The 23,675-nt window shown below is 37.3% G+C and overlaps 1 protein-coding gene across 4 annotated transcripts in view; it reads right to left on the bottom strand.

Moving 5' to 3' along the window:
* The window catches only part of ATP8A1 (ATPase phospholipid transporting 8A1), a 216,983-nt gene that overhangs the window by 98,892 nt on the left and 94,416 nt on the right, over nucleotides 1–23,675 (bottom strand). For all 4 annotated transcript variants that reach the window (XM_036905468.2, XM_036905471.2, XM_036905469.2 and 1 more), the window contains 6 exons: nucleotides 22,802–22,907; nucleotides 21,437–21,519; nucleotides 18,142–18,191; nucleotides 14,802–14,871; nucleotides 7,005–7,089; nucleotides 4,535–4,674 (listed from right to left, as the gene is read on the bottom strand). In XM_036905468.2, coding sequence (XP_036761363.2) covers nucleotides 4,535–4,674; nucleotides 7,005–7,089; nucleotides 14,802–14,871; nucleotides 18,142–18,191; nucleotides 21,437–21,519; nucleotides 22,802–22,907 — 534 coding nt within the window. The remainder of the gene's footprint in view (nucleotides 1–4,534; nucleotides 4,675–7,004; nucleotides 7,090–14,801; nucleotides 14,872–18,141; nucleotides 18,192–21,436; nucleotides 21,520–22,801; nucleotides 22,908–23,675) is intronic.

A 23,675-nucleotide genomic window follows, 5' to 3' on the forward strand; every position in this document is an offset into this window, starting at 1 on the left:
GAAAACTCCAAGTCCAAATATATTCACTGTCTTTCAAATGAATGAGGTTAAAGAAGGTAAAACAGGTCAAGTGTGTTGTCTGAAAGAATGAGACAACTGTAAATTCTCTCAAGTGGGGATGAGCAGACATGAAGAGGTGTTACTGTCCTCACGGTCATAAGTGATGCTACAGTTCTTCTCAAATTGGGCCAAGACACCTTAAGGATCTGATATGGGTCTATAATCCTTTTGCCTTTTAACTGTGTGAACCTTCTTACTCTTGAATGATTTTGCCTTTCTTGTAATAACTGTCACCTCTTGGCCAATATTTAGTAGCAGAGAAAAGATGTTTTAGTACTATCTTGAAACAACCATCAGCATTTAAAATAATTTTTTTTAAATCCTGAAAAGTTTACCACCTGAGTGCAAATGTTGGAGTCCAACCATAAAACCTTGTAACAGAGATGATGACGATGTTTTATAAATACATTTAAAAGTCCTGAATCCTTTCATCTAACGATAACTGACAGTAGGGCTAACAACACTGGAGGACTATTCCTTTAGTGTGCCTGGAAAGTGAAGGGTGTGCAAATGGGTCTAGCGCTCAGATGTGCTGGGGTATTAAAGTAACAAAGCCATGTTCCAGGGGGAAAATGTCGTTGCCCTCCTGGATGTCTTTGGCCTATTTTTTTCAGCTTTGCTAGGAGTTATAGTCCTCAAATAAATGAGGCTTTAACTAAATTTCAAAAACTGAATGGCTTATTTGAACAAATATTGGAGGGAAAAGGTAGAGAGCAGGGTTTCAAAGTACAGGCTTAATCATGTTATATAATTTTCACTTATTTTATAAAATATTAAAAATGTTCTTGTTTTCAGGAAGAGCTCCACAAATCTATCAAATTTTGAATGTTTTTAATGTGACATCATCAGTGTGTCAATGGCATTTTGCATCTTTAATTCAAATTTGTTCAGGAACATCTTGTATACAGCCACAATGATGTCCAATTCTTTTGTTGAAAAGGGAAGATATCTATGGTAATTTTGAGAAGCACATTTCCTAAAAAGTTCACGCACAGCTGGAAGTTCAAACTATGCTCAGGGGAGCCCCAGAATTGTGAGAAGCTCCTCACAGGCCATGGTGAGGACAAGGTGGAGGCTGAGGGGAGGTAATTAGGGGCTTCTCCCCACCCACTCCACTCTTTAACCAGAGAAGTTCTGCTTTTGTCTATTACATATGATTCAGGTAATATTTTGTTTGGAAAATGGGTTCTGCACTTAAGAAGATTTGAAAACCACTCATTGTTTAAAATTCCTTACCTTATATGCTAAGCCCAGTATTATGGCCTACATAAAAAAGAGATTCCTCTTACATAAAAAATTACATAATCAACATTTCTTATTTAAAAAAGCCAAGGAAGAGGTCAAAATGGATGCATGCTAAGGCAATGACAGCCAGATTTAAGCCGGGGTAACATCCCAGTGGAACCTGGGCTCGGACATGGTAGAACTTGCCTCATGAGGGTGGTTTTCATGGACGTCATTCACAAGTCCTATCGAACTCCAGCTGATCTGAGCAAAGAATGGAAGCTCAGGCCAAGGAAGAAGTGATATCATCCTGGCTCTATACATATTAAAAACCTTACAGGCCTCAAATAATCAGGGATGAAAAGTATTTTTTCAGGAAAATAGCTGTTGGTTGCAGAGGCTTTATTCTTGTATCTTTACGCCTGTTCTTCCCGCCACACCCATAAGACCTCTGATCTCCTTTAACTGGTAAAATAATCTTTTGAGGCTCATTTCAGAAATTACCACTTCTCTGAACGCTTACTTTGGACCAGGACTGGGTCACTATCTGGTTCCTTCAGATTTCCTTACTTAAGGATTTTGTTCGGGTTCAGAGGGCCTCAGCCAAGTGTTCCCTTTTGCTTGTGTATCCCTGATACCCAGCATCTATTAACTCCTAATGAAAGTTAATTAAGTGAATAACTGAGTGAAACTATGACTTCAGGGGTAGGAATAGATAAAGAAAACCAGTACTTATTTGGAATGAGCTGTCTGAGCAAGGGAACCACTCTTCACCTTTCTAGGTCTTACATTTTTCAATAAAACTTAGAGACTATGCCCTGTCATAAAGTAAAAAGGAATTGGTTATAAATTCCACTTTTTATTCTATTTAGATAAGAGGCAGTCATAAGAGAGGCTTCGATATTTCTAAACTAAAAATATGCATGTAACAGATTTCCCCAGACAACTTGTGACTCACGGTCGCCATCTGCTGGAAAAAGGTTGAACACCTGTTCCACATAAAAGATGAAAGTCACAAGGCTTTTAGTAATGGATATTAAATGCACGTACACACTGCAACAACTGTTAAACCTGTAAAATTTATCCATAAACTCTAGGATATTCAGAGAAAATATTTTAGGCACATTAAATATTCAACTCCAGAATTTTCTTTTTTAGGAGAGCAAGGTACAGGCTTTTATTTAGAGATAAAGTGAAAGGACAGAGCTCATGGCTCACGCCAGGAGGGGAGAAGAGTCCCTCCAGAATTTTCTATACTAGCTTCACAAAGAAACAGAATTTAGTGTTTAGAATTAATTTCCAAATATTTTATTGTCACTTATTACATGTTAATTCTATCACACTACCATGGTGGGGGAGGTTACATTATATTAAGGTTGTGTAGAAAAGGACATAGGAGAAGAATCATTTCCAAATGTGGTAAAAAATTTTTTTTTTACTTCTCAAAAGAAAAAGTAAAGCAAAAGATTAAAAATCAGCACAAAAATTCTCAATCATAAAATAAGTTGGTCACGGGGATGGTAGTACAGCATGTGGAGTATAGCCAAAGATTCTGTAACATTTTCCTATGTTGACAGACAGTAAGCGCACTAGTGGGGGTGAGGATTTAATAATATGGGGAAGTGCTGAACCACTGTGCTGTATACCTGCAACCAATGTAAGACTGCATATCAACTATACTTCAAAAAAAATCAATACCATTAGTACTTCAAGACAACATGTGACTTTGGCTTGAAAGACTGAAAGAAAATATGGTCTGGCCTCATAAATAATAAAATATTACTTTATTTTTCCACCTAATACCCCAAGACATATCATATATACACATTAGGAAAAAACGGAGAAAGAGAAATTCAGTATGTTGACTGATAACGAGCCCCTGACTAGGTGTGTACCTCTAAAGCTGGGAAGTGCATATCAAGTTGGAAGGTACCACACATGCTATCAAGTCCTCTGAGAAATAAGCAGGAGACAAATATAAGTTCAAGCAAGATAGGAGAAACAAACGAGCTCCCAAAGTGATCCCAATCCACCAAGGAGGCAGGAGAATGGCATCTCGAGTCACATGTGACAGTTGTGTACAACACAGAAACCCCTTGTAGCTGGAGCACGACGTGGGGAGGGGACGTGGGGAGGGTACGTGGGGAGCGGGAAAGGGAAAGAGTCCGGGGAGGCATCAGTGGGGCCGGCTGCCTTTCAAGAAAGGAAGTACCAGGAGGTACACTGCTGGAGAGAAAGGAGGAAGAAAATGTGGGCCTTTACTCACCAAAGGCAAGATCAAGGAAACTGTAGCTAGCAGGCAAGCTTGATTCTATGCCGGGCAAACATGAGTATAGTTGCAGGGATTATGTAATTAGGAAGTTATTTAATGGAAAGTTAAGGGTTAGAATGAAGATACCTGAGTGACTAAAAATAAGAACTCTGTAGCCAGAGTGAGAATTCTGGCTCACCCTCTTATGGAGCTGTGTAATCTCGGCCAAATTACTTAACCTCTCTGTTGCCTTGATTTTTTCACCTGTAAAACTGCGATAACTGGCAGAGCCTACATCAAAGGGATGTTGTGAGAATTACATGGGTTAGTAGACTGAAGTGTTATGAAGAGCACCTGACACACAGTAAAATGTTTGCTATTCTTAATTAAGAAAGCAAGATTTCCGACTACTTATACAGCATCAATCACAGCATATCCATCACTTTTTGCTGAATAGTCTTGGTTCCTTTATATGTGAAATGAGGGGATTTTTAGTTGTGACAGAAATGAAGGGTGTGTGTGTGTAAATGTACAATGAATGACTGGCCTAGTGTAAGTGCTGGACTGTTCATATATTCTTTATTATTAGCTATAGAGTCATACAAGCTGTATAGTTATATTATTTTGTATTACACATTATATACCTTTATTTACTCTATGTACATACACACACGTGTGTAACTTGTGTGCATGTGTGACGAATGTGTGGAGGGGCATCCGCATATCTCCAGCGATACAGAAGCACTGGCAAGGAGATTGTTGGGCTACCTTACTTTGATTCAAAATTGTGAGGAAAGTGAAGGTCTATACAAAGTAATTACAGACACTTTTCAGCAAAACTAATTGGCATTAACATTTGTCAATGCTTAGATTAGAGGAGATTCAACATTAAGTGGTCTGCCATGATATTTTGAATTTTATATAATTGGTACCTTGAGTGAAGGTAGAAGTTTTCTGGAAACCAAACTTTTTATACAACCAAAATAGTTTTCCACGTACCTTTTCAATTAACTCATAACTCTCTTCGAGTTTGAGCAGCCTGTTCTGCACAGACGTAGACGCGCGCTGATAGACTGCTCGCCACTCCTGAAAGTCGCTCTCTGAAATCTCAGCCACAGCAAAACACAGTGTTCGCAACCCTGAAAAAGGGTAGCATATGACCACTAACATCAAATAAGGTTTTACTCAGAAGTCTGACATTTCCATTTTTATTTAACAGTCTCATTTTGAAGACTGTTTCAATTCAAACAATATGCTGAAGTCTGATTCAAGTATGATACAACCTTAGTATAAAATGTGTATTAGTGTTCCCCCAGCCTTTAAAACTGGCACCCTGCCTCTAATTCCCAGCTCTTTCAATCCATCCTCCATGCCTACAGTATCTGCTAAAATCCTTGTATTATCAGGTTATTCCTTTGTTTGAAGACTTTCAGTCATTTGCCAGGATGAAGTCCAAACTCCAAAGTCTGGGTCATTCACCACACATCAGCTGTCTTCAACCTCATTCTCTGCCATTTACATAACAGGATCTCTGCATGGGCTGAGACCATTCCACCTTCTCCATTCCACCCTCCCTCTGCTGTCTGCCTTGTATCTACTTTAAGACTGAGTTCTTCAAGGCACCTCTTTGAAGCATGCTCCTTTCACCAGACCTCAAGACAGAAATCCCCAAACATGCCTAGAGTGTGAATGACAATGTTTTATACTGTTTTTCTCGTGGACCTCTTATATTAGCTTAAAGGTCCTGGAAGGCAGGGACCTGCAGATCTTCCTATCTGTAACTCCAGTGCTGAGCACAGCGTCTGACTCCTCGTCGTGGCTTCACAGATGTTCGTGAAGGAAGGAGGAGAGGGAGCCAGCCCAGCGGAGTCTCTGGGAAGACCACCTTCCTCTTCCTGGGATATATGCTTGCATTTATTACTGATTTTTACCATTTATTACTGCTTTTTACCACTGTAAATCTGAAGTACCAGAGTCCAAAAAAATTGAGGGATAGTGACAGAACAAGAATATCCATCAGCGACACCCTGGGAAAACAATGAAAGCTAATGTTTCAGGTGACCTACTCCCAGGTGTTGGTGCCTGTCAATTTCCTAACTCACTGGAGGCTCCCCTCAGCCAGAAAAAAAAGTTGATGGGCTGGGAGGAGGAAGAAGCAAAAGCATTTGTCAGCCGTGACAAATGCAGCTGATTAGGCTCCCAAGAAGTCCACGCCCTCCCTGAAGGTCATTTAACTCTCAGAATAACTAGGTGCTACTGATCGCAAGCCAAAATAAGGCCAGGGAACATGGCAGAAACAACCAGCAAAGAACACATGCTGTAAAGTGCCCAGAGGACTCCTCTCTGGTGAAAGGAGTAGGGTTTTCTATTGCTAGATCACTGAGAAGAGAACTGGAATACGTGGGGCCATATTAGGATGTTTTCTTTTTTGGAAATGTGGTTGGCCACGGGGTAGAAGTGTTGTTCAACCCAGGGCCAGAAAGAGTGGGTGGAGCCGGAGGCCAGGCCCGTTTGAAATTATCTAGGAGCTGGAATCTCTTTAACATCACAAGCAGAGAGGAGGCTTCCCTCCTCTTCAAAAAAAAAAAAAAAAAAAAAGGCCCTGTGCTGTGCAGCGGGGTAGCTCACTCCTGCTGCGTCCGCCAAGGGTTGCGCCTGAAGGAATCTCAACTCTATGGACATGTGTGTCTCCATGCTTTTGCATTTTTGGGGAGAGAATTGGGAGAAGGTTCTTTATGTTCTTGCTTTTTAAACATTCCTATCTTTTTGCAGGTTGGATGAAGAGGAGAAGGGTTTGATCAGAGGTCAGGCTTAGTGCCACTGGCAGCCTTTCTGGCTGAAGCCAACAGGTGTGAAACAGGTGGGAGATTTAGGTACAGCTCTGGCTGCCTCTGTTAAGTTAGAGGTAAGACTACAGATTTTTACAGTAACTGACCCTAATGTTTAACAACTTTCACTTCCTTTCATCTAATCTAGATCCTCTCCCTAGACTCTGCACTTTTTGCTGTACAGATCATATAATTCAGTAGGGGACCAGTCCACGTTTACCACAGATTCTCAGGCTTCACAGAGAGCCAGGCATGTCACAGGGCCTTAATAAAAAGTCCTTAGTTGAAACTGAAGTGAATAACTACTTTCTTAATCAGATTAGAATATTCAGTTCTTTTGACTCTTGTTTCTTTTCCTTCTGCCTTGTTTGAGAAACAAAGTGAAGTATTTAAACTGTATATAGTATTCATTCTGAAAAGTACACAGATTTACAGTCCTACACTCTCTACAATGTAGGCACGAAGTCTTGCAAATTTTTAATAAATACAGGAAAGCAAAATAAAAATATGGGAACAGTATACAGTATAATTTAAATTATCAGCATTGTTATCTTTAGGAATCTCTAAGTGAAATAACAATGAAAGATAATAGCAGTATATGACTCTTTTTTAATCATGCTTTATTGCCATATTATACTCACCTTCTGTAGCAAACTGTTCTAAATGTTTTAGCGTAATTTCTTTGTATTTTGAAGTCTCTGCCAGTCGATCATAAATTACAGTGTCCTGGAAAACAAACAGAAGATATTATTTTAAGCATTCTGAGTTTAATAAAGTTGATATTGGCAATATTACTAGCAGCAAATCAGTATAAAAACAATCACTTTTAGCCTAAGTTTAAAGCACAAAATATCTTCCCCTAATAATACGATTTTCCTTTTAACACTGAGAAATAAGGTTCTAGACCTGTATTTTTATCTTTCTCCTTTCTGAATAAATCCATAGTTACTCCAACGTCCAAAATCTCATATTCTGTCAATATTCCACTTACCTCCCAGGTGCAGCAAGATCTCTCCCTACCCCTGCAGGTTTTGCAGAACACTGCAGTGTTCACAGATGCCACAGGAAGCAGGGTGCAACCCTCAAGGGGGTTGGGAAATGCTGGACTGAAAAGAGCTGAAGAGCTTTCCCTGCTACAATACTTCTTAGAGCCTTTAAGATGCTAATGAGCACAGCGCATCTCCAAGGGGGTGACATGGGATGTGTCCCCAGTTCAGTCACTACTGAACCTGCCAGGGGCTAGGGCATCTTTATGTGACCGGTGTGCACGAAAGAGCCAACTTTGAGAAACACAGATCTAAATCACTGTGTGGGCTGGTGGGTAGAATATGGAGAATCTTGGAGAAACCCAGTATTGCCTTATAGCTGAATACTTCTGACTGTGTCACTTTAGCTTTAAGATGAAACTGACTTAGTTGTAATATTCAATTAGTGGATTATCATTAAGTCTCCTTCAGATTTAACTTTATGCACCACTTGTGTTTCTTTTTTTCCCCCCTTTATAAATTGCCTATTGCTCTTTTATTCTTCAGCTTGAGTTTAATGTTTAAAAAGTTTAGTATTTGGCCTTCATGGTTTTATTAGACCAGGAAAAAATAAATCATTTACCTGCAATTACTTTCTCAGTGGTATTACCCATTTTGGGATCTCCAGTCTCAGGGTTGAGATTTCGAAGTAGACTAATGGAGTATGATTTAGAACCCTTGAGAGAAACAGAACTTAGTGACCTCAGAACAGATGGAATATTCCAGTCCCCAATTATGAATTTCTTTTCATTTTTCAGTGGCGGAATGGGAAGGGGGGCAAAGCAAAAGGAAATGATAATTTCCCCTCATGGCTATTTCTGAGAATGAAAGGTATAACTTACGAACTCTGTATTTTTCAAAGGCTAATGAAATCTTCAATGAAATTAAAATAGGCCAACTAAGAAAATCTTTTCAAATATTAAAATCGTGAAAACAAAAGTGGTAAGTAATAAGGCTAGTCAGATTAAATTCTGTAATGTAACCAAGCATTCTAGTGGAAGAAACTGATGCTCAGAATAGAAAATTTTTTTACTTTCTTTATAGTATCAAGGAAAGCAGAGGACAGAATGTGGTGCTCTGTATGAACTGAATAGTATGTTTTCAAGTGACAGTCACCACTGGCCATGCTTACATGTGAATAATAAAGACATAACCCTTTCACCCGAAGTAATACTCATTTATTCAGAGGGCTATATCAAGTATTTGGTCCACTGTTAGGAACAACAACAAAAAAGGTTTCATGAGAGGAATGAAAGCCTGTGTACCCTCTAGGGTCAGGCTTAGAGCCTGATGAGTTCCACATTTACAGAAAATCCTAACTTATGTGGTGTCCTGGTACTTAGCAAGGTAAGAGTGGGAAAATCATGGGGAGGAGAGGCTGCTGAGGTTACTCATGTAAAGAAACTGCAGCTTCATGTTAAATAATTCATTTTAGGTGAATTTTCAGTAAAAAAGTTGTTTCCCTGTTACCAAATTGGACAACCTCAAAGAAATGGATAAATTCCTAAAAATACACAATTTTCCAAGACTAAACTAGAAAGAAATAGAAAATCTGAACAGACTGATTACTAGCAATCCAAAAACTCCCAAAAAACAATGAGGACCAGATGGCTTCACAGGAGAAGTCTATCAAATATTTAAAGAAGAATTAATACCTATCCTCAAATTATTTCAAAAAAAAGAAGATGAAGGAATGCTTCTAAATTTATTCTATGAAGCCAGCATTACTCTGATACCAAAATCAGAAAAATACTCTATAAAAAATGAAAATTACAGACTAACATCCTAATTAACATAGATGTAAAAATCTTCGGCAAAATATTAGTAAACACAATTAAAAATATATTAAAAGGATTATTCATTATGATCAAGTAATCCAGGGATGCAAGGATGGCTCAATATCTGCAACTCAATCTCAACTCTGCAATGCACCATTTGCAGATATATGATACTATATATAGAAAAGCCTAAAGATTCCACCAAAAACTACTGGAACTAATAAATGAATTCAGCAAAGCTGCAGGATGCAAAATCAATATACAGAAATATGTTGCATTTCTACATACTAATAATGAACTAGTAAAAAGAGAAATTGAGAAAACAATCCCATTTACAATTGCATCAAAAAGAATAAAACACCTAGGAATAAATTTAACTAAGGAGATAAAAGAGCTGTAGTCTGAAAATTATAAGACATTGATTACAAAAACTGAAGATGACACAAATAAATAGAAAGATATACAGTGCTCATGGATTGGAAGAATATTGTTAAAATATCCATACTGCCCATATAGCATGAAGAAGACAAGTAATGACTCTATAGCATCTTACTACACTGATGGACAGTGATTGCAATGGGGTTGGAGGGGACTTGATAATATGGGTGAATGTGGGAACCACAATATTCCTCATGTGAAACCTTCATAAGATTGTTATCAATGATACCTTACTTAAAATAAAAATCCATACTGCCCAAAGCAATCTACATAGTCAAGAAATCACTATTAAAATGCCAATGGTATTTTTCATAGAATTAGAATAAATAATCCTAAAATTTATATGGAAGAATAAAAGACCCTGAATAGCCAAAGCAATCTTGAGGATGATGAACAAAGCTGGAGATATCTAGCTCCCTGCTTTCAAACTATACTACAAAGCTATAGTAACCAAAACAGTATGGAACTGGCACAAAAATAGATACATTGATGGAACAGAGTAAAGAGCCGAGAAAAAACCCCACACTTACGTGGTCAATTAATCTGTAACAAAGAAGGCAAGAATATACAATGGGAAAAAGACAGTCTCTTCAATAAATGGTACTGGGAAAACTTGATAGCTACATGCAAAAGAATAAAACTAGACCACTTTCTTACACAGTACACAAAAATAAACTAAAAATGGATTAAAGATCTAAATGAAGGCTTGAAAACTCCTAAACTAAAATGTAGGCAGTAAACTCTTGGACACAGTCTCAGAAATATTTTTTTGAATATGTCTTTCTAGGCAAGGTGAACAAAAACAAAAATAAACAAGTGGGACTACATAAAACTAAAAACTTTCTGCATATGAGGGAAATCATCAAGACAAAAAGGCAACCTACTGGATGGGAGACTATATTTACAAATAATATATCCAATAAGGCATTAATATCTAAAAAATGTAAGTAACTCATCCAACTCAACACCACACACACAAAAAATCTAGTTAAAAAATGGGCAGAGGACCAGAATAGACAATTTTCTGAAGAAGTCATAGAGATGGCCAACAGACACATGAAAAGATGCTCAACATCATGCTTATTCATCTTTTAAACTGAAGTTCCAATGCTGCTCTGTCCTCACCTATGGTGTCTTGCACATGGCAGGTGTTCAAAAAATACGTGTTATATAAGTAAAACACTTGCTGTAATTCTCAATCATTCTGAAATTTCTCTTGTATGAAATACCATATTATATAACATTGCCAAATAAAGAAGGACTATACAAAGAAATACAAGAGTCAACAATAAGAAGACAATGAGCAGAAAACAAAAGAGGTCTTAACAATTACTTATTTAAGCAATGCAAGGTACATGAAAGTTATCTACATAATCTTGCTATAAATAGCCAATTACCATCAAGGAATCGGATTCTGTTGTCAGGTTAAACAACAAGGTGAGACAGACCTGCTGCATGAAGCTCAGACCCCTTTGAACAGGTGTTTGCTAAAGACATTAGACACATTTATGTGTAAATACAGACAACCATTTTCTTTGATGATGTGTGCTATTCAGAATTTTCTATACTTTGCCTCTGATGTGGTGGTGAACTGCTTAAAAAAAAATAATTCAGATGTAGTCTTATTTTGCATATGGCACAGGGAATTTTATTTAGGGGGCACTTAATTCGAAACTTTCAATCATCCCAAGGTCCTCAAAGCATTAAGTATATTTGTCAAGTTTCTAATTTATCTTCTGGCATGTAAGTGTTGGAATAAGATTTTTTATTTTATTGAATAAGTAAATTTTTATTTGCATAAATCTAACTTTTCCTAAATGGTACTGTTGCAGACATAAATTGTGCATTGTGTACTTTTCCATTTTTTTAAATTCAAAAATGAACAAAGTAAGACAACCTCATTGCAGAAAATCTGGAAAAAAAGCAAGAAAAACAAGTCATCCATAAACATACACACCCACAACCCACCATCTCTTTATGCTATAGTTTAGATTAACTTCAGTAATTTTGTCCCTTCATTAACTCTATCCCCTACTCCTTCAAGTCTGTCTAATCTGGGGTTTATTCCATCTCTTGATATTTTTTCTTAAATTTATTTATGATTTGTAATTTATCTTACATGGATCTCTGCTCCCCTTCCCAATTTCTTTTTGATTAAAAATAACTAATTTTTATCATGTTGAACCTCAAACATCCTTTGTTAGAAGGTCTACACAAATGATTTCATCTGGAGTGAATTCATGCTCCAGTTATTTATGTGCTTATTTTCTCTTTGGCATGAGATTTCCTCATGTGTCTCTAAGTTTTGCTCTTGCTCTCTTTCCTCTTTGCAAGCATCCCAGTCTAGTGGTTTTATACACCCTCCAGCAGAGGTTGGCATGAGCGCCCCTCAATCTCTTCTCATGATTAGGGAGCTCACCACTGTCTCAGGCTTTAAAGAGGGGAGGCTGGTTCCCATCAGCATTTTACATTAAGTATTATTTGCCCCCTTTGCCCCACAGAAAACCAAATTCCAGCCTCTGCTCCCAGTGCCTGCAATTTGCATCCTACTCAGCTCAAGACTTCAGTTCAATGTACCACTTTGGTTTTCTATTCCCATTTTGATCTACAAAGATGTTTATCTTGTTTTTGAGCCTGGTTTTATCTTTCTACTTTCCCTTTATACTATATCCATCGCTACCATGATTTTGGAATAGAAGAGATACATCAAAGGATAAACAGACTATGCTACCTCAGCTGGAACATACTGATGACTTCTTAATAAACTTTTATTACTAAAATATTCTGTTGCATTTATCACTATTGATTATTAACTCTACCAAGGAATCAACAGATTCCTCAGTCTCTCCTCCAAATTTCCATCTCCTTTTTTAGATCTTCTACTTTTCACCTTTAATCTTCCTCTCTTTTCATGTAATATTTTTTTCATATGAGATCTCATCAATCCCCTTCTCTCAGTCTCCAACTACACTTGTTAACTCCTAAATTTATATTGGCACTTTTTTTTTCCAGATTTTTTTCCACTGTGAAATTCAGATATTTTTGCCTTATGGTCCAGATGTAGTTCCCAGCCCTCTATCTTGGTAAGCAGTACCACTTCATGTACGCAGGTCCCTGACAGTAGTCCTGGGTCACTGAAACCCTGGGGGTGAGGAGGCAGGGGCGTGTATTCCCAGCCTGGGGCAAAATAAACCTGTGAAGCCACAATCAGTCCTGGGAAAAAAATAAAGTGGGGGAAACCCATTTATTGCTTACAAGGAGCCTGGCTCCATTCGCTCTCTGGCAGTCACTCTCACTCGCTCGTTTCTCTCCCATTTTCCACTGGGGAGGCCCAAAAACCTCTCCTTGTCCCACTCACACTGGCTTGTCCATCTCCCGTATAATCACCTATTGATATGGAGATGGACTACTTCTCTCCACCCCTTGGAAACACATATTGATATGGAGATGCAATAATGCCAGGAGAGGGATTCTGGAAATATTGCAATTTTACCCACAGTCATATTTTCCCTCATCACCCACATGCAATCAATTACTAAATCCTAAATCTCTGTCTTCTTAATCCTCCCTGTAATGTTTTTGGCTCAGATCCTTAGCAATTCTTGCCTGGACTATAGTCAATATCCTTAAGTGGTAACTCTGTATGCATATCTTTTCTGCTTTAAATAATCTTCCTAAATGGCATCAGAATGATCCATAAAAATAGTACAAGTTCTTGAGCATGTAAAAACCATGACCTAATGCTTACCTTTTCACCTAACAGTCTGCTATTCCATGTCATATTCCATGTAGTTCTCAAATGTACATTGCTGTTTTACATGTTTATGCATTTTTAGTATTTAACCGCATTTCACAGCCAATTTGGGAGTGGGTGAAACAATGCAATAAGCAAGCTAAATATGAAAATTACCAAAAGGGAAGTCTAGTGTTTTTATTTTTTTATTCAATGCTTTAACTCCCCAAAGTGTCTGGATAGAAGAGTACTCAAAACTAAGAAAGAATGTGAGTTTGATTTAGTAAACCAGACACATATTGGCCATTTAAAGTGGGAGGTCTTAAAGGCTTTCTTTATTCCCTTATCACTGAATGTTACCATTTGGATTTGGTAGATTTTAACAATATACGTCAATATTGTATCCTAATCTTTTCTTTATATATATTTCCTTGACTAGTCTTAAGCTTCTAACAAGTCTTGGGTCTTATCTTCCTATCCCCAAAATGCAGTTCAAAGTCTGGTAGATAAAATGCACACAATGAATAAATGTTAGACGTTTGAATCAATAACCAAAGGAATTCTAAAATGAAATTCATGGGACATCATAAAATAATTCTACCAAAATGCTTTAAAACTAAGGCATTCAAAAATTGCACTTCAAGCTTTATAAACAAGGCATTGCAAAACATTCTCAACAGAAATTTAAGTAATAAGGTTGGACTTCTTACTAAGTTCAGTTTCCAAGTTCCATGTGCTAAAGCAATATAGTTGATTATATTTAAAATTGGGAAGTTCCAACTTGGTAAGTTACCTGACTAGTCCAAATGGACTAGGCACCTGGAGAGGATAATTCAGAAGGAAAATACTGACTAATTTTAAGAACCAGAGAAGGCCCCGGTCAGTAGATTTTTTGTTTTTCCATGAGCATAAACATATTTTAACCAGGGAAATTCAGCTAGAATGACATACCACAATTTCTGTCAATGTAACTTGCCAATGTACCAAAGCCAACCAATAGTTAGAAATACAGTTATAATTAAAACAATGCAAGACAAATGGTAATTACCACATGAAGAAATTATAGCAGTAATTGTGATTAAATTTTTTCACCCATTTCTGTGGTCTTTAAATAATTAGATTCAAACTGCTGTGAATCACTACATTTCTAACACATTTAAAAAGATTTTTGTATGTAATTGTCTTCCAACATATTTATATACTATAAATGTCAAATATTCTGTATCAGAAATTGAATTATATAAATAACCTAGGCCAAACTTTTTCAAAGCACCAAATTTACCCAGAAGGAATTTCACATTTCACCAGAAGAGGCTGAATACTATTACTATAAAACACCAACAAAAGTGGATGTCAGCAACTTCATGCTAAACATCTGTGTTACATTTCCATAGCAGAATGCTTAACATACACATTATGAACCATCATAAATCAAAACTGTAAAAGGCAAAAATAAAAACTTACAGCTCCTTTGCAGTAAAGTCGTAATTTCCCGGATGGAGTGCGAACAATCACCGACATTCTTTTTCTAGTGCTGAAAGAAAGAGGTTTCCCATAATGTGTCTTCATACTGAGAATATGCATATATATGTGTGTGTCATGCCTCACATATTTTAAGACTCACAGTGAAAAAAATAAATTTGACCAAAACATGAGCCCTGTCCTTCCACATATACAAACAATCCCCTGGGTGTACGTACAGTTGGGTACCTTTGAAAGCTACATTATGTTCCTTAAGGCACCAGGGTACCATCTGCTGCCGTAGAGCAATAATTTACAAAAGGCTCCCTAGAATCCTGGAGGAGTTAGGACCCATCAGAGGAGATAGGAGCTCTGCTTCAATGTTTCAGATTTAAAAAATATTTAAGCCAGTATCTTGTAAGATGAATTTTCACTACAGCTTTTATTAAAAATAAAATGATACTTGATTTTAAGTACATACCCAGTCACACATAAAGGCAAACACCAGCACTTTCAAACTGACTTTAGTATTCACAACTATTGTTTTTCAATGATTATGAGCAAACCATGGACATCATGTAAAAAACCGAGTTTATATTACAATGCTAACTAAGCTAATGAGCAAAAACATTTTAATTTTAATTGTGCTGCTTATATAAAGATTAATAGAAAGTGTTAGACTAATACACAACATATTTCAATGCATTAGCAAAGGGACAGCAAATGTGTGTTCTGAACAGAACAAACTGATACAGCATCGTATAGGATGGGCGCCATTTGGTACCAAGCATGTAAAGCAGCCTCTCCAAAAATGAAAGGGAGAAAGCACTTGCCAAGTGTTTACATCCATCTGTTTTATCTTATGATGCTCTGCTGCTAACATACTGAGACGAGACCAATATGAAGTAGCAGTTAGATATTACATCATGGTGTACCATCAGGAGTTTCAGAGTATCTGGAAGTACTCAGTTCTTGCTTACTCTCCATCTATAATCTCCACTGTAGTAGTGGGTGTGATCTCTATCCCTGTGCTTTAGGAACACACTTATTTGGGTCCTTTGCAATGATGTCTGGATATTCTATACTCCATCTCAGACGTTCTTAATTTGTGCCTCTTTTAATTCGTGCCTCTTTTAATTCAGCTTCGTGACATGATCTCAAAGTCATCAACTTCCTTGCTCTTTTGTTCTCCTGGCAAAACTCCTGAATCCTGGGTGAATGGGAACTCTTTCTGGGGAACACCAGAGTAAGTGGACATTGCTGAACAAAAGTCACCAGGCACAAAGATTGGTAAACACATGAAACCAATGTCAACTGATCATGGTCTCTGTACTGCCCAGCAACCCACTTGTCTAACTAATAAGCTTGTTCTCTCTACAGGATTATAAACACCTGCTCCATTCTCCCAGTCTCCAATGCACTCTTGTCACTCCAGACTGTGAATTTTTGCAATTCATCTTAACGGATGCCTCAGACAATAAATCCCTGTTCTTTCTGCCATTGAAACCACATATACCCTCTGTGCAGCACCCTCTGGCTCTTTCCTTGATACAATGGAGGAAACTTTTTTTCCTAGCAGAGACCTTTTCCTAGATTTTTTCCTAGCAGGGGAACCTTTTCACCTCGCTCAGCAACCCCACTCCTAAAGTTATGTTGCTTTCCTTGGAATCTGCATCTTTTCCTTCTAGAATGGGTCCTTCTCATCAGTATTTAAACATATTCTAGTCTGTCTGCTCCGAAACTAACCCCTGACAACCCTCGGCCACAAGGGGCATGCCCTTTCAGCCTGCTCTCCTCGCCTCCCATCCCCTTCACAGCTCAAGTCTCAGAACAGCTCCTCTACATGCTGTCTCCACGAACTGCCCCCCTCCCCAGTCATTCCCACTGCACGTCTCCCCTCACCACTCCCCTGAATGGCTACATCCAATGCACACATCCAACCTCTGTCTCACCCACCCTTACAGCAGCTGGGCACAGATGGCTATTCTCTCCTCAGTCATCCTTTTCTCTTGGCTTTGTGCTGTTATCCTCTTTATCCTCTATTTCCCTAAGCACAAAGCAGTCTCTTTTGCTGATTCCTTTTTTTCAAATCAAGCCTTAAAAGTTGGAGTTATTCATAGCTCAGTACCCTCAGCCTTTCTTGTTTCCCTCACTCGATATTTTATATCCAGCAGATCCAACTCATTTTCATGGCTTTAAATACCACGTACAGGCCAATGACTACCGAATTTACATTTCAGCTACAGGCTTCTCTTTGATGTTTCAGGACCTCATATCCAACAGCCTATCTCTGACACCTCAGTTTGTGTATCTCATGGGCTTCTAAAACTTAATGATTCAAACAGCTCACCCTCCACATCTATTCCTATTCCTGCACCTGCTATCTATGTAATCTGGTCCTACACCCACCCAGCTGTTCATGCCAGAGACTCTAACTACGCCCTCTTTTCTCCTTCCATATCCCAAGCCATTCTCAAGTCCCCGACATTGCTCCAAAAGGAATCTATCACTTTCACTTTATTTTCACTGCCAGAGTCTTAGGCCAAACCACTAATGTTTTTCACAGAGACTACTTTAATACCATCACGTTCAGTTTTCTCACTTTCATCCTTAAGCCTACCCCCATCCCAGCATCCTGAAGGAGCTTAAACTCCTCCCCTTGCTTTATTTTTCTTCAGAGTACTTACTACTTTTAGTACAGTGCTTCTAAGTGTGTGTTAATAAACAAACATATTGACATACTACTTCTATTACAGATATAATAAAAGCAGGTTTAGGAAAAATAGTCACTTGGACATGGAGAAAAAGAGAGATGGGGGAATTACTTTGGGAATACTCTATTACAGTTAACTACAAAACACCTTATGCATTTTACCTTCAGCATTTCAGTGCATAGAAGAAAACAATGTTTAATAAATTAGACCCTATTATTTTGATATTAAACACTATCATGTGGTCACCCCCAACTAAGACAGAAATTAAAGTTGGCATTGAAAAGAAAACGCCTTTTCTAAGAAAGTTAGCATGGGAATTTGCCTTATACAGGAGATCACTGGCTGTCAGACTCCTGGTTTTATATCTCACACTCACAGCTGGGATGTACACAGTCATGTTAAAAAATATTTGTATACTGCGTTTAGGAGTCATGCCTTGCAACACTCTGAAGAAAGCTGTTTGTGATTTATCTACACTTTTGACAGTTAAAAACTATACTTAAGGTTTTCATATTTTGTCTAAATAAGTTTAAATAAAAAAAGCATACTTTCTAGTTATTTAAAAGGAAAAAAGTAAAAATGGATAGAAATTTATCTCATAGATACAAATCACAGAGTAGATGTTTTACCTGGTGAATTCCAGGACATTGAGTAATTCATATCTTTCTTCTTGTCCCAGCTATGAAGAAAAAGAATAAGTGATTTTATATATATAGTCACTTGAACATGAAAAAAGAGAAATGAGATGGGGGAATTACTTTGAGAATACTAGTTAACCATCAAATTTCTTATGCATTTTCCCTTGAGCCTTTCAGTGATACAAGTAAATAATGTTTAATACATTACACAGACCCCAGTATTTTGATATGAACCACAATCATGCGGTCACTCCCAAGACAGCAATCAAAGTTGGCATTGAAGAAAAAATGCCTTTTCTGGTGAGCTATATATATATATTTATAACTCTATAAAGTTTATATAGTTTTATCTGTAACTATATAAAGCTATTATAACTATATAAAGTTTTAAGTATCTTTGACTTCTTGGAAATAAACCCTAGACATGGAATTTTAATGTAAAAAATATTAACACGAATGGCCACTTCTGAAATACATCATTTTAAATTGAACTTACTAACTTTCAAGTTAAGATGGAAGAGTAAGCATATACATTTAATTTCTGTCCTTTCCAAAGCATCACCGAAACTAAGGCCACACTGAAAAAGAAAGGAGAAACTCGCAGTGGCAGGAAGATAAGAAAAGAGAAATAGCAACAAAAATTTGGAGGCAAGAAAATTGATCCGTGAGCTGTATCCTACTGTGTAGATCCGAAAAGGTCAGACGCTACAGTAGCCACAGGAAAAGCTGAGAAAAAACCTAATTTGTATCACATAACCCTTAAAAGGCTTAAGAAGTGAAATTTCAGATAGTTCTAGATCTGTGAGGTAAAGGAGGGGCCTAAAATGGGGAGGACTGGGAAAGAGCTACTGGAAAGGCAGCTCCCGGCACCTCCCCTTCCTGCACGCTGGCAGAAGACCAGAGGTTTTGCTCTATAAAGGGTAAAACAGAGGCTCTTTTGTCCAGAAGTTGGCACAGTTGAAGACATGGCATTCTTATCATATTCATACTAAATGCTGGGCACTGTTACCCCAACCCATTGAGTTCCCCACATTCTAGCAGCTTGACTCTTGCAGGAAGAAAATTTTCTGGGGATTCCAACAAACTCAAGAGAAGCCCTAAACATAGAGACACCACAACTTCCCAAATTAAGCCCACCAGACCACCCTACACTGAAGCTCAACACTGACAAAAATGCCCTCTTATGCTCAGAACTCCCAGATTAGCTTTTAAGTTCCTCACTCTTAACCATGAGACTATTAAAGAGGAACAGACATCTAAGTATAGCCACCAACACGGAACACAGATACTGCAAACCAACAGAAACAAGCAATTTGGAGGCAAGAGAATTTAAAAACACAACTTCATGTCAGCCACTGGAGTTTCAGGTTCTGGGTTTGCTGATGGGCACGAGGGCCCAGTGAGTGGGTCCTGGATGCGTCTTCACTTGTTTCCGCACCAGACTGAAGTAGTTTGGCATTTGCTTCATATGTGGCATAAAACTTTTTGCAGTGTTTTATACTCTTGGAAATGGGATTTAGAAAATAAAAGATCTAACACAGAATAGAAGTAAAGAAAGTTTCCAGGAAGACAGTAAACCAATTCCAGGATGACAACTGTCAAGGAGACTGAGAACTGCCACCGAGTGTGTCTCAGAGCCCTGAGAGTCTGAAGCTGGGTTTATCGAGGGCTTTCACTACTGTGTCCTCTGTTTCTGTAGCAACTGATTCACCTGGTGAAACTGACGGCAAATGTGTCCCATCAGAACAAAGGAGTTCACTAAGAAGGAAAATTTGAGATACAAGAAACAGTTTCAAACAGGAGAAAATCAGAAGGAAGTGACATAGAAGCTGGCCTTTGAACAAAGCTGCCCTGGAGAATGCAGGACTGTAAGAGGGGTGTCTCCAGCAGGGAACTGCCGACTGACAGATTATTTGGTGTGACAGCACTGATCAAAGGTCCTATGAAGGTAAGAAACAATTAGCAATAGGTACAGAGAAAATTAAGCAATTAAAAAAAGACAAAAGACTTATCTTTAGGAATTAAAGGCAAAACTATTTTCAGGAAATAATTCTGTGTCAGGAGATGTAACGTTAAAAAAAGAAAGTAATTACTGAATACAACAACATCAGCTATGAACACTGGTACAGGTCTAATAATATAAACATGAAATAATGATTTTTTGAATGAGATACAATTTATATACAATAAAGTACACAGACCTTAAATGTACTGTACAGTTTGACAAAGGTACACTCAGTGTAACCCCACTCCCAATTGAGAGACAGAACACGCTCAGTAGCCCATAAATTTTTTGTGCTTCCAATCAGTCTCCTCCCAGACCCTGAGGCAAACACTGTTCTGTTCTATCATCACAAATCACTTTTGTCTAATCTCAGGCTGCATAGAAATGGAATTAAAAAGGTTGTGCTCATTTGTGTCTGGCTTTTTTGTTCAACATGTTTTTGAGATTTATCCATGCTGTTGATGAATCAATAATCCCTCCCTTTTTATTGTTTAGATGTTCCACTGCATAAGTATGTCACAATATGTTTATGGTTTAGCTCCAGTTTTTGGCTACTATGAATAAAGCTGCTATGAACATTCCATTAGACATCTTTTCGTGCACCTAAGTTTTAATTGCTCCTGAGTAGCTATAAGTACAATTGCTGGGTGAAGTGTATGTTTACCTGTATTAAAAAATTCTAAAAGGTTTTCTGAAGGGCTCATATCCTTTTACACATATCTGCTAGCAACAATTGGGTGCCCCACTTGCTCTACATTCTCACTAACATTTAATGCTGCCAATGTTTTCACTTTTAGCCTTTTTTGTGGATATGTAGCATGTCATTGTGATTTTAATCTGCATTTCTCTGATTACTAATGATGTTTCTTCATATGTTCACTGGCCATTCATGTACCTTCTTTTGCGGAATGTTTGTTCAGGTATTTTGCCCACTTAAAAAATTGGGTGTGAATACTTGTTTAACCAAACACTGTGACATAATTCTAATATCATTGGAAAGGGATGGTGACTCAAGAGAAATTCTCATTTAACACAATAGAATAGTCAGTAGATATGTCTAAAATTGAAGAATCAGATGTGTACCATTAATAACATTATTTGAAAATACGAGATGCATAAATATCTGAAGAGATAGAAGAATAGAAAGTAATTGCTTCTGTAGAGGGGAACTGGCAAAGGAACCCCTATTTTATTATGAGCCTTTTTTGGTTTTATCTTATCTTTGGAGCTATGAACGTATATTGCTTTGATGAAAAAGAATCTTAAAAATAAAGAACTTACTGAATCTATAATCACCGAGTCAGGTGTTCTTCCAGTGAAAACAAAATTCAGTTGCTTGGCTGCTCTGACCAATGCTCCTTCATCTGTTTTAGGAAAATGGATGAAAGCAAATACATGGTGAAAAAAAAAGTATCCCCAAAACAAGAGAAATACATTATTGTGATATAATTTTCTGTTTAACTTTAAAAGAAGTAAAATTATTTGTATGCTGGCCCCTGCTATTAAAATCCATTTCTTTTTTTACTGAATATGACAATGCCAAGGGAATGATAAGAATAACCTTCAAGGTCTGAGGTGTGCATAGACCCCAGATTCATGTCTCTGAAACTTAACTTTCACTGTTGGTCATACACACCTAAGAAGGAAATTTAAATGTACCCCTTCATCTGGCATATTCTCTAGGAAACCTTTCTCAAAATGAATGGCACAAAATTAACCTCTTATGAGTAATGCTTTTTCTCATAAAACATGGAATGTAGAAAAATAAATTTTATTCCCCGAGGATAAAATTTAAATGGCTGTAAATGAACTGATGCTTTATCACATATTGTTTAGTTTCATCACCAATGTACATCAAACCTTGTTGGGGAAGGTAGGGTTTGGGATAAGAGAACATTCACATAGCTTGTATCTTAACAATATGAGATGTAACATTCCTTACACTTTTTAGGAATTTGGTGCATTCTACAGGATCACAGGTGCTGGTTTAGAATACAGTTTAAAACACTTATGACAAAGTTCTCCAAAGTGTGTTCTGTTTTTACTAAAATCTTACATTCACCAAATTAACTATTTACCCAACTTTACATTGACAGCAGGTCTAAAATCAAGCCTAAGTATTAAATATTGATAACTGTGCTAGTATGTGTTTTATGGAACCCCTTCAAATGTGTAAACTTTCCTTATTCAAATAAATACAACAAGTTCCATGATTACCATTTCCAAAAGAGGAAAGTAAAATGTGTTCTAAAATACACACTAATATTAGGCAAACAGATCTTCCTTTTCCTGTCTATGTGCAAAAACAGTTTTTGACTAAGAGTTTATTCTTAGTTATTTATAAAGAAGTGAGAACTTACTATGTGCATATAAAAAAGTACTTGTGTGAGTTTTGTTATTCAAAATTTTCATGCAATTTATTTATGTCATATACCAAAAATTATATAAACAAAGTCATATATTTTAACATACATATATTTAATTCTGAAAGCCAAGGTTTTTCTAATCAGTATAAATAAAATTTTCTAAAAAAACAACAACTTGGTTACTTCACTTTTTCAAATTAAACTGATTTTTTTCTAGGCAATCTCAAATTTCAGAACAATTTTCCATTTAAAAAATATATCACAATTGCTTTGTTTGTACCAGGAGATGCTGCTTGATAAATAATCTTATCGCCTTCTCGCTCTGGTACTGCTGTGTGACACACTGCCATCATTGTAAGAAATTCACATATTATAGGCGCAGTTGGCTGTAAGAAATAGACACATAACTGAGGCCTTTTCATTTAGACATTTCAACACTAATGACAGCAATGTTATTTCACATCTTTCTACAAGAGCGTAGCTGTTAAACATTGAGGGCATGAGGTTATGGCCAACTAAGAAGCCAGCAAACGAAGAAAATATATTTTTATTTAAACTCATTCATTCTTGTACCCTCTCATTCATGTTCTAAACACCTGTACAAGATAACTTGCGCTGTCAAGTAGAAATGGCACAGTGAAAAAGGTAGATAGGGTCGAAGCCTGTTCTCAGAAGACATAAAATTCTAAAATGTTCAGCGGCTTCTAATTCCTGATCAGATTTGCATGTTAGGCATCTGATCCTACTGAGGTTCCACTACTTTGTGTTGGGATGATGATGGCCAGAGATTCCTCTGTAATGCTTTGTTCTCCCACTCTCCAAAAACGGCAACCTTAACCTGATACGTGTTTTACTAAATAAAAAAGAATTGACTGAACAATTCCTATGAACAATGGAGTTTTACTGAGGAAAAGTGAATCCTTTCTACAAGATTAGCATTTATAAGAGAAAAGAAGTCAGATCATTAAATTAAACATCTTCCTGTCTGGCTCCTGATGAAGAGAAATGTCATTCAAACTAATAAAGGAGAAATATTCCTCTATGTTCTTAGACTTTAAAAAAAAGTGAAGTTATTGGAAAGGTAAGTCGGAACATTGTTTGAAAACTCTGTGTTCAGGTTAGAAGAGTAGACAAAACAGACACGGTCCCTGCTA

This window comes from Manis pentadactyla, chromosome 5 (assembly GCF_030020395.1).
Source record: "Manis pentadactyla isolate mManPen7 chromosome 5, mManPen7.hap1, whole genome shotgun sequence".
In the NCBI taxonomy this organism is placed as follows: Eukaryota; Metazoa; Chordata; class Mammalia; order Pholidota; family Manidae; genus Manis; species Manis pentadactyla.